Source organism: Molossus molossus, unplaced genomic scaffold (genome assembly GCF_014108415.1).
Source record: "Molossus molossus isolate mMolMol1 unplaced genomic scaffold, mMolMol1.p scaffold_m16_p_16, whole genome shotgun sequence".
NCBI lineage: Eukaryota > Metazoa > Chordata > Mammalia > Chiroptera > Molossidae > Molossus > Molossus molossus.
In genome coordinates, this window is record NW_023425351.1 from 26,409,161 (window position 1) to 26,421,983 (window position 12,823).

At 42.9% G+C, this 12,823-nt stretch overlaps 1 protein-coding gene across 2 annotated transcripts in view; it reads left to right on the forward strand.

Annotated features, from left to right (window-relative positions):
• The window catches only part of SULF1 (sulfatase 1), a 131,992-nt gene that overhangs the window by 64,884 nt on the left and 54,285 nt on the right, over window positions 1-12,823 (forward strand). For both annotated transcript variants that reach the window (XM_036264318.1, XM_036264317.1), the window contains exon 4: window positions 8,217-8,456. In XM_036264318.1, coding sequence (XP_036120211.1) covers window positions 8,217-8,456 — 240 coding nt within the window. The remainder of the gene's footprint in view (window positions 1-8,216; window positions 8,457-12,823) is intronic.

A 12,823-nucleotide genomic window follows, 5' to 3' on the forward strand; every position in this document is an offset into this window, starting at 1 on the left:
CAGAATTTTCTTCCTTTTAAAGAACACATATTATTGAATTGTGTATGTATAGACCACATTGTGTTTGTCCATTCATCTGTTAATAGAAATTTGAGGTGCTTCCACTTTTTGACTATTGAGAATAATACTACTATGAACATAGGTGTATACATATCTTTTTGAGACCCTGCTTTCAACACTTTGGGTTATATACCCAGAAGTGGAGTTGATGAGTAATCTGATCATTTTATTTTAATTGCTTTTGAGGAACCGCCATTGTGTTTTCCACACCACTTTACAATCCCACCAACAGTGCACAGGGTATCCATTTCTCCACAACCTTGCTAACATTTGTTATTTTCTGGGTTTTTTTTATAATAGCCATCCTATTAGGTGAGAGGTGGTGTCTCATTGTGGTTTTGATACGGGTGGGTTTGGTTTTGTTTACTTGCATGTAGTCATGTTCAGGTGCTTGAATAAATCTTCACCTAAGCAAAACTTTTGCACCTGTAATGCTCCGGGCAGTTTTGGCTACTGTGCCTCCAGAAATATAGAACGGACTTAGAAAAGGCTTAGAAAAACCATTTGGAAAATTGTTTAACAGAATACTTTTCCTTTGGGGAAAAAATAAAATAAAACAATTCTACCTCTTCGTCTAGAAAGACAAGGACTTAGAAGAGTTTTACCCGAAGTTTATGAAATCAAGCTGGGAAGGAAAGCTCTTGATCAGGAAGAATGGGGGCCACTCTGTCAATTCTGTCTGAACACCAATAAAATAAACTGGTACTTTGTGAAGGGAGTTAGACATCCAAGGAATTCATTAATAAAAGTCTTAGAACCTTGCAGGTGGGCGATGCTTTATCTTTTTTCCAAAGAACATTTGTTCTTATTATTGCCTTTTATTGTCATCCCATCCAAGTTGGGTGGATCATCATTCCAAAAGAAAACTTAGTACATGGAAAGATTAAATAAGGCCAGTGGTCCCCTTACTTCTGGATTTGTTTTTCTACATCATAAGAGGTTGTTCAGGTTGTGCCTATACCTGTAAATAGTTTAGGTTTTTAGACTAAGTTAATGGGCAGAAGAGTAACACTTTTTTAAGCCAGGAAAACATTCATGGACATGATCAACATGAAGTTTGGGGTGATGGTGCCTCTGGGGCAGGAGTGGTAACCAAGAACATTGACAAGATCCACATTTTATTTTAAAATTTAAATATGTATCTGAAATAACTATGATGTTAAGCTTTGATCAAGCTAGGAGACGTGCTTTTTATACTGTTATATCCCTACACTTGGAATATTTGAGGAATCAAAAAACAAGAAAATCAGAAATGGCCCTGGCCGGTTCGACTCAGTGGTTAGAGCATTGGTCCTTGGACCAAAGGGTTATGGGTTTGATTCCCAGTCAAGGGCACATACCTGGGTTGCAGGTTAGATCCCTGGCCCCGGTCCAGGTCATGAGGGAGGCAACTAATCGATGTGTCTCTCTCACATTGATCTTTCTCTCTCTCTCCCTCCCTCCCTCTCTCCCTCTCTCTCCATAACCTCTTTTCCACTCTATCCAAAAACCAATGGAAAAATATCCTTGGGTGAGGATTAAAAAAAAAAGATAATCAGAAATGCCTATGAGACTACCCTAACTTCTAACTTTCGGGGACTAGAGTCAAAGAGATCAGTGTCTAAACCTATCCTAAATGCTTCCTTGGTGCCACTCTGAGAAACAAAATATTGAACCGATTGAACCATTGATGCGACTCACTATAGCATTCTTTATATTCTTAGGAAATCGGACTGATGCTAACATCTTAGAAATGCTGACCCCACCAATGCTTCTCATGGCGGAACTGAGCGACCATGAATATGTAAAGCAGAGGTCACAGATGGCATCTAGAGTGCCGAGCTAGCCTGTCGATCTGTTTCATTATTATTATTTTATAATCCTCACCCGAGGATATTTTTCCATTTATCTTCAGATAGAGTGAGAGGGAGAGGGAGAGAGAGAGAAACATCTACATGAGAGGGACACATCGACTAGTTGCCTTCTGCACGACCCCGGCCAGGGCTGGGTTTAACCGTAACCGAGGTACGTGCCCTTGACCAGAATGGAACCTGTGACTCATTAGTCTCCAAGCCAACGCTCTAACCGCTGAGCCAAACCGGCCAGGGCCATAGATGTGTTTTACTTAACCAGCACTCTTTTTAAGATCAAGGCAACATTTTAAAAATCATATAATTTTGTGTTTTAAAAAAATCCAGCCCGGCCAGTGTGGCTCAGTGGTTGAGCATTGAACCATGCACTAGGAGGTCACCAGTTCAACTCCCGGTCAGGGCACATGCCCAGGTTGTGGACCTGATCCCCAGTGGGGGGCATGCAGGAGGCGGCCAGTTGACATTCTTCTCATCAATGTTTCTATCTCTTCCTCTCCCTTTCTCTCTCTCTAAGATCAATATAGAAAAAAGAATTGTTTTTAAATCCAGATTTCTACTTTTTTAAATTCAGAAGAGTGAGGGCTTGCATTCTTCTGAGGCAGCCATCTGTTAGATGCTTCAAGGGAAGCTGTAGCTGCCCCAGTGAGTGGGCATGTTGGGGTAGAAGGAAGTATACTGTTTTATCATGTTATTTTCTCTTACGCTTTCAGAACCAAAATATTCAATAGACCAATAAAACCATTTTTAATATGAGAAATGTCACTGTTTACATCTCCTTACTGCATGAGGAAGTAGCAGTGATGTAGTCAGTACTGCCCATTTATATGTTAAAGCATTTGTCTTTCTTCATCACATCTAGAAACAACCCTGTACAATTAATAAGAGTTGTGTTTGCTTGTTGTCGTCACCCATCAAACCATAAGCTGCTGCAGTCCATGCAGGGACGTCTCTGTAGGAAGCCAGGTATATATGAATCCCCAAGCCTGGGATTTCCTCCAGGGATAGCAATGACAATAGTTATTATTGAATTTCAGGTTTTGTGAGTTTCCTGGACAGGATAAATAGGCTGGATGAAAATTTCAATGTTTGACAGTATAATATATTAAATAATCAAATGCTAAGATAGTTGAATCAGGAAAGGTAAAGCTTTGCTGTAAAGTTGAACATGTAAATAAGTAATTCAAGCTCTCTCTGTGAGTTTGGTCAAGTCATTGAGATTAGTGGGATGTCTCCTCTGTGATCTTTGCACATAGGTGATTTGGGAATAAACAAGTCAGTGTGTAGAGAATGATTTGAGTTCCTGGCCATGGTTCCGTCCAGCCCTAGTAATCTGTCACTTAGTCCACCCGAAGGACTCCTCTTGGAGCCTGGATTTGTAACCACCAAATGTGCAGGCCTGGGGATCCTACAGGATTCCTGGGGAGTGCCATGCCTCCCTCCCAGTCCCCGTGGCCCAGCAGAGTCCTGGTCCACCCGGATGCTGTCACAGCCTCCCACCCCCGCGGCAGCTACGGCAGACGTCCCCAGTCCCCACCTGGAACTCAGGCACCGGGACAGCTTTCCCTGGCAGCCGGACTCAGCTGTGGCCTGGCCCTTCAGCCCTCACCAGCTGCTGGACCGACCAGCAGCCCTGTCATTGCAGCCCCGCCAGGCTCCGCCTCCCAGGACAGCCCTAAACCAGTGCCCTTGAGCTTCTTGCGCAAATGTGGGTGGCAGGGGAGAAAACTGATGTTTTTAACTGTCAGCCAGCTTTAACACCTAAGACTTAAAGAGAAAAAGTAGTTGATCTCTGTCTTAGCCCATGTGGGCTGCTATCACAAAATGCCTGTGTGGCTTATGACTTATAAACAAAATATGTTTATTTCTCACAGTCCTCAGGCTGGGAACTCCAAGGTCAAGACTCCTGCTGTGTGGTGATAACCCTTTTCCTGTTCATAAATGTCTCTCTCCCCTGTGTCCTCACATGGCTGAAGGGGCAAGGAAGCTCTCTGCAGTCTTTTTCTAAGGGTTCTAATCCCATCCACAAGGACTCCACCCTCATGACCTCCCGAAGGTCTTACCTCCTGCTGCCATCACTTGGGGCCTTACATTTCAACATGTGAATTTTCAGGGACACATTTCATCTGCAGTAACCTCCCTGCTCTTATCCCAGCTTCTGGCGTTGAGAGGTAGAGCACAGTCAGGGAGATGGGAAGCCCAGCCCCCCGCGCCACAGGCTCCTCCCACTGTGAACTAGAACAGGGAAGTGCCACGGGCTCCATCTCACAGGTGAGAAACGCAAACCAGAAAAGGACACGTGATGTGCTCAAGCCAATCTGTGGCAAAATCAGATGTTGCCCCACAAGTTCAAGTCCAGGGCTCTTTCTCTTCTCATTCTTATCGTCCTAAGCCATGGTGTGGGAATATCGTTATGAGTCTTCCATCTTAAATTTCATATCATTTCTATGAAATAATTGTTCTGATAACTACAGACCAGCATGGCTTGCGTTGTAGGCAACGAAGTCCTGAAACCCAGAGAGGTGAGGAGCTTCAGCTAAAACAAAGGACATAGTTGCCCTTCCAACAACAGGACAGGATATTGTCCCATCCACTCCTCTCAGCATCCGTAAATGCATACTCTGGAGTTTTATTACAGAATAGTCTGTGTCAGTTTCCCAATGAAAAGTCAGGGACACCGTCACATGGCAGTGTTGATACTGACCAACATTAATCACTGCGCAGCCATAAGGAAGAGGAGCTTTGTGCTTACCTCGGGTGCACGCCAGCTCAGCAGAGGGAAGAGGCATGCTCCCTGCACTCCATCCTCTGCATCTAGCCACGCAACCCCCTGAGATCAGAGGCCATGCTCAACACCCGTGTGGCTGTCAGCTACTGAAGACAGACCCATGTCTGTCTGCTGAGATCCCTTCAGCCTTTAGGAGGGCAGGAGGCAGGCATTCTTGTCAGTATCTCCCCTAAGAGATAAGATGAAGCAAAATATGAGACTACAGAAAGGGAGGCATATCTTGACTACAAGCAGACATCATTTCTGTTTCTCTGTCTTGAAAACATCAGTGTTACAGCCAGTGCTCAGCCTCCACGGAGCTGAAGAGATAGTCTTTGGAGAAGGCTGTCTGTATTTGCACCTGGGCTCCGTGTGGCCCTACACGTACTATTTAAACCTCTACATCTCAGTTTTAACATCCTTAAAATGGGAGTAATAAATAATAGCACCACTACAAAGTGTTATTGTCGGGATTAAATGAGATGCTGTGTGAGGAGCCCGAGAGGAGAATCGAAGAGTAAGTATAAAATCAATGTTTTCTTTTTCTGTCTACAGCATCCTATAGCCTTGGACATGGTGTAAGCCACTTAGATCACTTAAACAAGGCAGCCACAAAAGTCTCTTCCAGCTCCAGGCTTCCCTGATTCTGTGTCCGACCTAGAATACTTCTCCAAGCATGTCCACAGACATGGAGCTTATTAGAAATGCAAGTTCTCAGGTCCTTCCCTGGTCTTACTAAGTCAGTATCTTCAGGTAGGCCCAGAATTCTGTGATTTAACATATTCTCCGGGTGATGGTTACAGCTGGGGAAGGATGTCACAGAATCTTCTCTTTACTGAAAAGCTTCAAGCCAGGTGCCCACTTTCAGGAACCCCAAAGATGGAGCTGTGGTGGTCACAGTGATGGCAGCAACCAAATGTCTTCATTGATCACTTCGAAATGGGGCTAGTTGGAAGGCGAGCATTGGCAGGGATTGGTAAGAACATTTATAATGAGGCGAGTCCTGGCTGGGGCAATTCCTGAGATTTGAATTGGGCTGTTTTAGCCTGTTTTTATCTTATCTGACCTTAGATCAGATTCCCACCTACCATCCCCTATTTGCAGTCTAAATGAGTCTAAAAATTGGAGATTGTAGCTTTGTGATTCGGGACCTTAAAAGATGGCTTCTAGCTGCATTTTTTTTTTTTTTTAATTTGACTTCAGCTAGTCTCATAAAGGAAACTCTGAGAGCTCATTCTTTGAAATAAAGAGATTATGAGGCAATGAAAATTCATCAACATGTTTGCTGAGTTTTTCCAAAATTCAGGATATTACAATGAACAAGCACCTTGGATACCTGAAGAGGAGAGGGCGCTAAGTGACAGACTTTAGCATGTACCTGTCACTCTCCCACGCCCATGTCCCTCGTCATCTGTTCATCTCCAGGTGCTTCCCCTGTAGGATCAACCAGCACAAGTGCAAAATGCAACCGTTGCAAAGTGACCTTCTTTGATCTATAGGGCATATTTCTTTTTAGATATTTTTTGACTAACAGTGAAATAACTGTTTTTTCAGTCTTTCTTTTCATACAGGAAACTTTGAGGTATTAGTTCAGTCATAGCCTTCTGATGCATTACAAAGTCTCTTGGATCTGCTTCATAGAGCTGTTCTATTTTAGTGACACAATCCATTTCAGATTCTTATCACCTCGTGGCCTGATGACTTCAGCAACCTCTTGGCTATACCCTTGATGGACCAGCCTATTCCTTCCTCTGCACGTACCCCCATTGCCACATTGCCACAGCAACACCTCTCAAAGACTTGTTTCTTACCGTGTTATTCATGCCTTTGGCAAAGAACCGCCTCTGCTTTATTTTGCCTATTCTATCCAATCCAAATATCTCTATCCAGCTTCCAAGCTCTTTGCTAGCTCTGCCTCCCACACTTCAAGAGAATGCTCCATATTCTTTCTGATTCCAGGAAACCAGTGTGATGTACTCATCACTCCACTTCTTAGCATCCTCCCCATTCTCCCAACAATCTGCTTCACCCATCGCACATTTTTCTCCTTCCCTCTGTCCGTTCCTCAGCTCTCAGCTCTCAGGACCCTTATTCAGTACTTACTCCAGGTCCCCTCTACCCTCAGAGGCACTGCGACTGCTGTATCTCACTCTTATGTGGACGTTGCTTTGCAAATATCCCCCAGGATTTTTATATTAGGTTTTCTTCCAGGTAGTTTACTACTGAAGACCAGAGGCAGCAGAGAATTTTCCATTTCCTTTGTTAATGTACAGCTTCACTTGGGGACCAACCCAGAGTGCAAGGATGATAGAATGTTTAGCATAAAATAGGTACTCTTGACGTTATTCACTGATTACAAAAAGGTTGTGGGACACCCTAAAGACACCCAGAGGGGAAGAAGCAGTTGGGATCCTCCTAAGTGAAGCCTATTTTAGGGAATTCTAATGAGACCCAATTAGTAAACCTCCTCCGTTTGCATGTTTCATGTGAATGATAAAAGCTGGTATGTGAAAAAATCAGGCAAACTGGCTTTTTGGAGGGTGGCACGCTTCTCTTCTGCTGTGAATGCTCGCCTGGTTTGCATTACGATTTCCTTCCTTGCTGGAAAACTACACAGACTTTCTCCCTTTCTTTGGAAGAAGTGGGACCTATTGGAAATGTGAGTCTCCAGGATTCAAATGCAGTGCGCTTGGCTGCGGTGCTCTGTAGTGCATTTCTTGACAAGTCCTGAAAAGACTATTGAATTCTGGCCTGTGCTTTTCTCTGCAGTACTTGGATGGGTTTCAGCTGCAGTGTTTGGCTGGATAGAGTAATCGAAATAGATTTTTTTTTTCTTCCTTGGCAATCTTATGTTACAATTTAATCTTTTATCGTTAAAACTGAATATTTTTTCCACCGTGCAGATACTTTCGAAGGCACTAGAATCATAACTCTCTCACAAACAAACAACCTGTCTTTTAAAATTACATGCAAACAGGTGAAATAGAAACGGGAGTCCTCTCCTCATAGGAAAACAGGCAGGCACTCGGTGAGTTTGGTAGAGGATACCAAGTTACATTGAGGATTTTTTTTTTTTTAATTAAATACAGGCATTTTGGAAGGACTTTCACTTAGTAGAAAAAACTGTTTTCCTCTTTTATTTCACATGATTAAAACACTTATCTAGTCCTCGCGACCACGTCACTAGCTCTGTGCATGTGTGGTGGGCTGGGGTTTATGCTCTGTGTAACAGTTCGTACTCTTCAAAGGGCGCTCGCCTTTGAATCTGCTCCGTATCTACAATTCTAGCTTTAACGATCAGATTAGCCTGCATTTTTTTTTCTCCTTGTGATTAAGAAGGGGAGAAGCTGAAATGTGTTTATTGCTCTGCACAGTGTTTGAGGTGGGAGGATCCCATATGTTTTAATTTTGTTCTGGAAATGAAAGCTGGTCAAATTATAGACTTCTTCCAGCCAAGGCAAGGAAATGAATACATCAGGGGAACAGAGTCACTGAGCGATAAGACACAGAGGGCTAAACAACACCGGGATTGTGCCTTCCAGGGTCCCTGCAAGTCATGAACAAAACGCGGCGGATTATGGAGCAGGGCGGGGCCACCTTCACCAACGCCTTCGTGACCACGCCCATGTGCTGCCCGTCCCGCTCGTCCATGCTCACCGGGAAGTACGTGCACAACCACAACGTCTACACCAACAACGAGAACTGCTCTTCCCCCTCGTGGCAGGCCATGCACGAGCCTCGGACGTTCGCGGTGTTTCTTAACAACACTGGCTACAGAACAGGTAAAGGGTGAACTTTCTGGCCCTGAGACTTTGACAGACGGCTTAGACAGGGGGACGTGCAGTGTGCCATGAAGTTCCAATAAGTTCCGAGATGGAAGAATTTGGGCTGTTCTCTGCTGTATGGGTATCCTCCCCACCCCCCCACTTTTTCACTCTGGAAGAGGTACCAGTGGGGGCGCCCTTAGAAAGAAGTCAAAGTGGTTCTCAGTGGACACATTCTGAAAGTGTTTTCCCCAGCAACTGGAATTTTCCAGGGGAACCTATATCAGATGAATTTCCATCCCATTTATTTACCTGCTTACCTCAACCTCCCGCATCTCAAGGGATCATGGCCCAGCTGAGGCTTATCTTAGATGTTGTTAAATTTCGGCTGATTGTTTCAGTAAAAATTCATCAACTGCTTAGCCTTCCCCCAGGGTCTGGTCCACAATAGGTGATCACAATCATTTATTGAATTAATAAATCACTGAAGGAATAAACCAGTGATGTGTACTTTATTGGTGCATGTATTTATTCACTCATAATTAGGTCAGATTTGGAATTTCTTTAGCTTAAATTGTGGCCATTGGGTCTCAAATGTTCACCTTCGTCTTCCAAGAAAGGAAGGCAATTGCTGGACCTCCTGCCATTGTTTAGCCTACTCAAGGCAAGAGGAAGGTTTGCATTAGTTGGTCTTTTAAAATTGGGGCCCTCTTTCAAGAGAGGTCATGAATATCATGCCAATCTTTCTAAGAAAGAAGCAAGCCTCTTTCTAGTAAGCCCACCCCCACCCCCATGCCGGCCAAAGTGCATGTAGATGCTTTTAGCATCTCTCCACGAGAGGACACAAGGATGTTTCTAGAGGGGCTACAGTGCTAAACAGATTCAGAACTACGTAGACGTAGTCATAAGAATGAATGATGTTATCATTAAAGCTTGTTGGAAATGATTTTACAGCTTCTCTATTCCAAAGATTTAAAAGTAAAGGATTTCAGATAAATGTATTCTGTTAAATGTCTTCAAAAAATGAAATTAACTTTTTCCACTAATCTCAGGAAATATGTGGCCATTTGCTGCTTTGCAGAGTGCCACGTGGGCCCTTAGTACCTGTTATTTATGGATGAAAGTATTCTTTGTGACTGTGACAGCATCATCATGCATGGACATCTCAACATTGTCGCTCACAGAGGAAGCTCCTCCCATGAATCCCACAGGTGTTCGCTTATGCTTTGGAAAGAAACTGGGTTACTCAGAGCACCTTATTCTGACTATTTCTCACATAAGTGATTTAAATTTATAGCAACTCTCAGCTGAGAGCTCTAAAGCAATTTGCAAATCCATCAAGCATCCCTATAGGGTTCATAGACAGCAAATGTACTTGGCTCTGTTTTATGACTGAGGTGAGGATTTCAAAAATTGTGTGACCAGCTCAGAAGTAAAATCAGCAGTGGTCTCCTAATGTCTGGATCCTGATTTTAACCACCCAATTCTGTTTTGTTCCCGGAAATCATGGTGTGAGATCAGGGCCTTCTTGCCACTCCCAGGCTCCCTATAATTTAATCCTTCGCAGCGGACATGCAGCTTGGAGGGTTGGGACTCACCATCTTCAGAGCGATATGGACGATGTTCGTGATAAACAGAGATGCAGGGTGGTGACCCAGGGCACCCTGACAGGACGGAGAGCAGCCAGCCCGGGTTTGCTCACTTGTTTCAGAGCTAAACCAAGAAAGAGGGGGAAGATGAATAAGTTCTGGAAGCACGGCATACAACAATGTGACTATAGCTGGTAATATTGTATTGTGTACTCGACATTTGCTAAGAGGGTCGATCTTTGGTGTTCTCACCGCAGAGTGGGAAAAGGACAATGGTAAAGGTGTGAGATGATGGATATGTTGATTGGCTTGGCAATGGTGAATATTTCACAATATTTACTTATGGTGGGCCATCAGGTTGTATACCTTAAATATATACAATTTTTATTGTTAATTATATCTCAGTAAAACTGTGGATGAAAAGAAAGGGGAGGGGGGATTAGCTACCCTATTCCAGGCATTTTAGCTAAGTTTTCTAACCTAATTCTTACAGAAACCTTGAAAGAAAGGATTTGCCCGTGTTATCAGTGAAGAAACAGTTACTCAAGAGAGTTCATTGTTGCCCTGACCAGAGTTGCTCAGTGGTTAGAGCGCCGGCCCAAGGAACGAAGGGTCTTGGGTTCAATTCCCAGTCAAGGGCATGTACTTGGGTTGCAGGTTCAATCCCTGGGTTGCAGGGGAGAGTGCTGGAGTCAACCAATCAATGTGTCTCCTCTCTCTCTCTCTCTGTCTCTCTCTGTCTGTCTCTCTCTCTCTCTCAATCTTCACTCCCCTCCCTTCCACTCTCTCTGAAAAGAATCAATAGAAAAAATATCCTCTAGTGAGGATTAACAAACACAAATAAAAAAAGAGAGAGAGTTTATTGTCTAGGAATACAGTCAGTGAAAGAATGAATCCAGCATATCTGATTCCAAACTCTCCTCTTCCCATTGTCTTATTTCTTTGCATGTGTTTCTATCATGCCCCACTGCAAAGTGCCTTAGAGAGACACATTAAACATCCTAGGATACAGTGTAATAAGGACCCTGACAAATGGAAACGAAGAGAAATAGATCAAGTCAAGGCAAAGGGTGGTATACAGCCTGCATGCCACGGAGTTGTAGAGAAAGGCTGCATATTGGAAAAATAAGCTTCCTGGTGGCAAAAACAAAAACGGAAACACCATCCATTTCAAAGTATACTGGGTCACCAAGATAAAACCATCTTGGCGGCTTCTAAGAAATATGGTGTATTCTACTAGTTGTTTCAATTATGCTATGCTGTATCCACCCTACAACAGATTGCAAGAGCTTGACTAAAACTCAGATAATGTAGTTCAATTCCCTTATTTTCAGATGAGCAAACTTAGACCCACAGGGTTAAGGTGACTTGCTGAAGCAACACATCTGCCTTGCAATGGGAAGGCCAGGTCTTCAGGACCTTGGTCTTCAGGGCTCTTTCCAGGGTGCCACCGTGACTTGTGGGTAGGTCTAGGACGAGACTATACATTGTGAGGCTTTGCCCATGACAGGTGTCTGACCTTTTGTTCAGCTCAGCGGGCCTGCTTCATGCAGTTGACTTCTCCAAGGAGAGATTTGTTCTTGGAAAATAAGCCAGATTCTGAAGCCAGCCTTCTCCCCAAGGGTCTAGATACTTAGGTAATAGTGGAATTTACAATGAGTCACCCTACAAAATGAAAGAAATTTTTTTCTAAGGGTAACAAGGATTTATCCAAATACTTAATGTGGAAAATAAATCATGGTGTGCCCATTAGTAAATCAGAAAAATTATAAACGGAAGACTAAAGTGGCAGTGATAGAGAGCTATAGAGTTTTAATTAATCTTTAATGGGAGCATATCGAAGTATATGAGACAATTAGAAAATAAAGATGTCTTTATGATAATAATTATTGATCTAAACAGGGACAGTGACACATTTGAAAACAAACAAAGAAGCATATCAAGATGACAGGCACCTTAGGGAATTAAGAGAATTGGTGAGTAGATATTAAACCAGCACGATTATTTATGAGCCACTAGACTAGTCGGAAAAGAGCCAACGTATAAAGATCTTATTGTTGTCTTAATAATGAATGCATTATTTGGAACATTTTGCTGAGAACCTAAGAAAAATAATGAAGGAAACTGAAATATGTATTATACACAAATATCCATTGAGAGAAAAATACAAAGCAGCAATTAGATTTACGAAGAACAGCTCAGAGAAGACAAATTACTAAGAGGCTTATTTTGGGAGGAATCCAGAATTCACGGATTTAAATGAATCGAATTGATCCAATATTATATTTACTGTTGTATGACATGATTTTTCTTTTTCAGAACTGAGGCATATTTTTGGACTGGCTAGAGCCTAAATTTTTCTAAACTTACTCATGGAAAATATGAGCCCACAACAGCTTAAATGTTTGAGAAGGGGAAAATACAGTAACATGTCTATTGCATTTTATGTTCTGACAAGTGAACTGGGAATGACATTGGATTATCTGTCATAAAAATGAATATCCTGCCTGACTCTATGCTCAAAATTATTTTAGTTTAAATTTTGTGTGAGGGTACAGACATGCATGGGAAACCCAGCATAGTTCTAAGGTGAAGGTGATGATCCACATTTTAGAGGTAGCATTGCGTGTTAGCAAAAACCCTGAACAAAAACTGAGGACCCCTGGAGACACGTCCTAGCTCTACCTTTCACTTGTTTTGAGAACTTCTAGAGAGGCCAGTTTTCCAACCGATAAAGTGCAGAGATTGGACTAGAATGATTCCCAAGTATTTTTTCCTGTCCAAAATTATACTGTA